General features: G+C 40.1%; 1 protein-coding gene across 1 annotated transcript in view; it reads left to right on the forward strand.

Annotated features, from left to right (window-relative positions):
• Positions 1 to 1,495: 1,495 nt before the first annotated feature.
• emx3 (empty spiracles homeobox 3) overlaps positions 1,496 to 4,293 on the forward strand; it is a gene marked incomplete at both ends in the record, with an annotated part of 13,776 nt that continues 10,978 nt past the window's right edge. The window contains one exon of the mRNA XM_079745535.1: positions 1,496 to 1,859. Coding sequence (XP_079601661.1) covers positions 1,496 to 1,859 — 364 coding nt within the window. The remainder of the gene's footprint in view (positions 1,860 to 4,293) is intronic.

Below are 4,293 nucleotides of genomic sequence, written 5' to 3' on the forward strand. Positions count from 1 at the left end.
CTCTCTCTCTCTCTCTCTCTCTCTCTCTCGTCCCCCCATCTCTGTTTGTCTACCTCTTTTACTATCTCTCTCTCTCTCTCTCTCTCTCTCTCTCTATTTCCATCTCTTTCTCCCTCCGTCTCCCTCGCTCTCTACCTCTCCTCCCCCTTCTTTTTTCACACGGGAGTAAGGACTTCAAGTGAGAAAGGGGGTGGGCATCCTCTATTCATCAAGCTCCCTTGTTTCCTCCAACGGCTGACCTTTGACCCTTGGGGGTCAATTGTCTTGTTCTGTGTCAATTGACGTGTCATTCAGCACACCGTGTACCCCTTTGACAGAGAGAGCATTAGCCGTAGCATGTGCGTTAGCGGTAGCATTAACTAGGAGGTTAGGACCAGAACATTGAGAGAACTCGACTTATTACCTTACCTCTCACGAAGACTATCATGTCATACACTTGCAATTATTTGCACTTGCAAATAATTGCATATCTTTTTACAAGAAAATAAATGCCAAATATTTTCAAATTAAAAGTGTTGAATCCGAAATCTAAAATGAATGCATCAGAAAGAAATACTCAAAAGTTTAGCAAAGTAAAATCATAAAAGTTAACTCGAGATCCACTCATCCATCCATCCATCCATCCATCTATCTATCTGTCTATCTATCTATCTATCTATCTATCTATCTATCTATCTATCTATCTATCTATCTATCTATCTATCTATCTATCTATCTATTTATCTATCTATTTATCTATCTATCTATCTATCTCTCTATCTCTTTATTTCATCTAATTATTATATTAAACCCAATTGGATTAATTATTCTGAATGACCTCATTTTTAGCTGAAGCATCATCATCATCATCATCATCATCATCATCATCATCATCATCATCATCATCCTCATCATCATTTACATCCGCCGTCATTTACTTAACAAAATGGCTGTCAGCGGACCCACGGGCGCGCATCTGCGCATGCTCACCACACCTCTGTCACCGGCGGTTGAGGGCAGGTATTGAGTGCGCTGAGTGACAAGCCCTCGCCCAAAGAGCTCAGGGACTCTCCGACAGCAGCAGCGGACTCCTAACGTGCTTCTCAAGGGCGAGAGAGAGAGCATCCGTTCTTCTGTGTGTGTGCCTGTGTTTGTGCGTGTGTGTGTCGCCAATCCAAACCTGATTTCCGCTCACGTCTCCCCTTTCAGCGAGTGGGTTGATTTACGCGAACCCAGTGGCACGAGCTTCTCGTGAGATATTGATGTCTCTGATTTTGTTTACGTTGTCTCGGACATAGAGAAAAGTACAACATATATCACACGTGGAAGGTGTGGATGAAAGTTGTCCGTTTCAGGGGCGCACGGACTTCGGCACGCGAGAGGACTCCGCGTCATGGAATTCCCGGGAAGGTTGTAGGCTTCTAAATCGGACATCTATTTGACCACGAGCCTTCCTAAGAATAATCAGCTGTAAGAACCCCATCCCTTCGGACTTCTGTCTACATCACCTCGAGTGATGACCATGTTTCAGCACAGCAATAAGAAGTGTTTCACCATAGAGTCTCTGGTGGGCAAGGAGACGAGCAACAACAGCGCTTCTCCGGCCGGGGAACATGAACCCATCCGGCCGACGGCGCTACGCTTCACAGAGTCCATCCACTCCGCTCCCTTCGGGACCTGCTTCCAGAACTCCGGGAGGAGCCTTTACTCCAGTCCCGACATGATGTTCCAGGATCCGGGGACGCACACGCAGAGCTCAGGCCTGCCGCTGCACCCGCTGCAGATGCCCTCGCAGACCTTCTTCAGTCCGCATCAGAGAGAGGCGCTCAACTTCTACCCTTGGGTCCTGAGGAACAAGTTCCTGGGCCACAGATTCCCAGGTAACCCGACCGGACCACTCCAGTGTTGTAGTAAACACTATAGATTAGACGTTTTATGGGTGGAAATTGTGTGGTTTACCGTAGCTCATTTAGTGACAATAAAAAATTGCCATTTTTTATTTTCAAAAAGAAGCCTTAATGTCTTTATTTTATTTATTTGTATTTATTGTTCTCTAGTTAAGTTTATGTTGGGGTTTCTGGCTCTAGTTTGTCAGAACAATAGGCTGCCCCGTGGATGAGGCGTTTTGATGAAATAATAATTTCAAAGGCATATATGATGCATGCGTATTAGGACATTTTAGAGTTATTGAATGTTATTATGCCTCCAACAGCGGGTCTGGATCACGGTTTACATGCGTGGTATTTTGCAGGGCTTTCTAGTCGTATAGAGAAAGATTGCTATTGTCGAAATGAGGTTATTTTAAAATAGTAATAAGATGCAGGGTTTGAGGGAAAAGGAATATTGCCTAACTAGTTACAAAAACAGTTGCGTCTATTTGATTGCGGCTTAGTTTATTAGCATATGTAGGTGGACAATTGCAAATGTGCCCCTTCAATGGCAAGAAAAGCAAATTTCCCACACAAATAAAAATCCAGACATGGGTCCCTCAAGTTAAATTACAGCAACTACCATTTATTTATCCAGTTCTCTTTGTTATATTGAAGGTGGTTTATTTGTGTATTGGTTAAACGGATTCATCAGTTGATGTCTCAACGCTGACCCGGGGATTGAGTCGCGAACCTCGGAGATTCATTTGTCGGAAATGAAAGGCTATCCGACATTAATAATAAACAAGGTATCGCTTTGTTATTTTTTGCAGAGGCCAAACAATACCTCGTAAATCGGGCTCCAAATAATGAAAAATTAAGATATTTCAATAATTTGAAGAAATCTGAACAAAGTAATTCGTTAGACAGTGGGACAATCTTAATAATACGCAGCATTTAGCCTATATCCCATGCCCAATTAACAACCAGCACTGTAACTAAACAGAGTCATATGTTAGAGGTTTATGCGAAGGGAACCCGAACAACCGACTGACTGACACTTGATTCTGGTTGACTTTACAAAAGGGCCCTTTCCCCTTGGATCTAACCTCCACACCGGGGGATCCGAACCCATGGGGTCGAGAAACATGCGGATAGGCGAATACATGTCTGTTAATATATAATGGCACAAGGGGATCTCTTATCCTCGTGGGACCTCCAACAGACAAGGTGGATAACTGTATGGTCGTGTTTTATAGCAGGAGTGAAATTGATCTTATAGAGTCAGCTATTTCCACTTTGAGACGACGTATCAAAGTTCCTTTGACTGAATATTTGTGATCAATTTACGTTGATGATAAACAACAATAATGAACACAAATAAATAAATCAATGCGTTGATATTATTTTGAAAATATAAATAAAAAACTATATTGTTTTCGATATTTTTGTTAATAAAGATATAGAAAATATATACCTAATCAAAAATAACTTTATATTTGTTAGTTTTTTAAGGAATTACCATTATGCCAATGAACGTTAATATGAAATATATAATAGGCTATAAGTTGCAGGAAAATTTGATCTATTTCGAAAACAAACGACAACAGCCATGGTATAAAACGAAAAACTAAAAAATGTTAATGTGTAACCATGAAATATGACATTTTATTATTTAGGCATATAAATAAAAATGATATATGTTTATTGACATTTAACAAAATTCCCGCTCGTATGTTATTATGCGTCTGTATAAATATAATCATTGTAATCTGCGTAATGCCATAGCAGATTAGCCTACTATTATTATAGCCTCGGGCTTAAAGTTATAATTTATTACGGGTATTGGTTGGGTAAACAAATATTATTTCATTACTTTAAATTGCATAAAATATTTAATTCGTTTTGAAATGTAAGCACATGTGGATCTTGTTGATTTTTACTGTAATTTAGTCCGCTAAAAGGACAAATAGGACTTTAGAAACAAATATTGGTAACATTACTCCATTGACTTTATGAATAAAACTATATTTTGTGTTTGTCTTTTACAAAAATAAAATAAGATAAAAACAACGATTAGACCTATGTTTCCATATCAGATACCATGACTTGCCTCGCTCACAAGTGTTTATCCAGAACATCCAAAAACTGGAGGCCAAAACTACCACACAAGCATCATACATGATTGGGGGGGGGGGGGGGGGGGGGGGTACTTTTGGTTGATTTGTACGTCAGTGCTTACAGGTCAATTGCGTAATGTGTCTCTCTAGTAAAACTGAGTAAACTCACGTGCAGCCAGCAGTCTGAAGCACAGAAGGCCTTTACGCTGCTAAAGTTTTACAGCACTTTGGTTTGATTGGTCAGATCTTTTTACTCCTTTTCATAAATAAAACGATATAGAGATTGGATGGAGAAAAAGTAAGAAAAACCAAATATAAGGGGAGAG

The sequence above is a fragment of the Pollachius pollachius genome (assembly GCF_949987615.1).
Source record: "Pollachius pollachius genome assembly, chromosome: 10".
Lineage (NCBI taxonomy): Eukaryota > Metazoa > Chordata > Actinopteri > Gadiformes > Gadidae > Pollachius > Pollachius pollachius.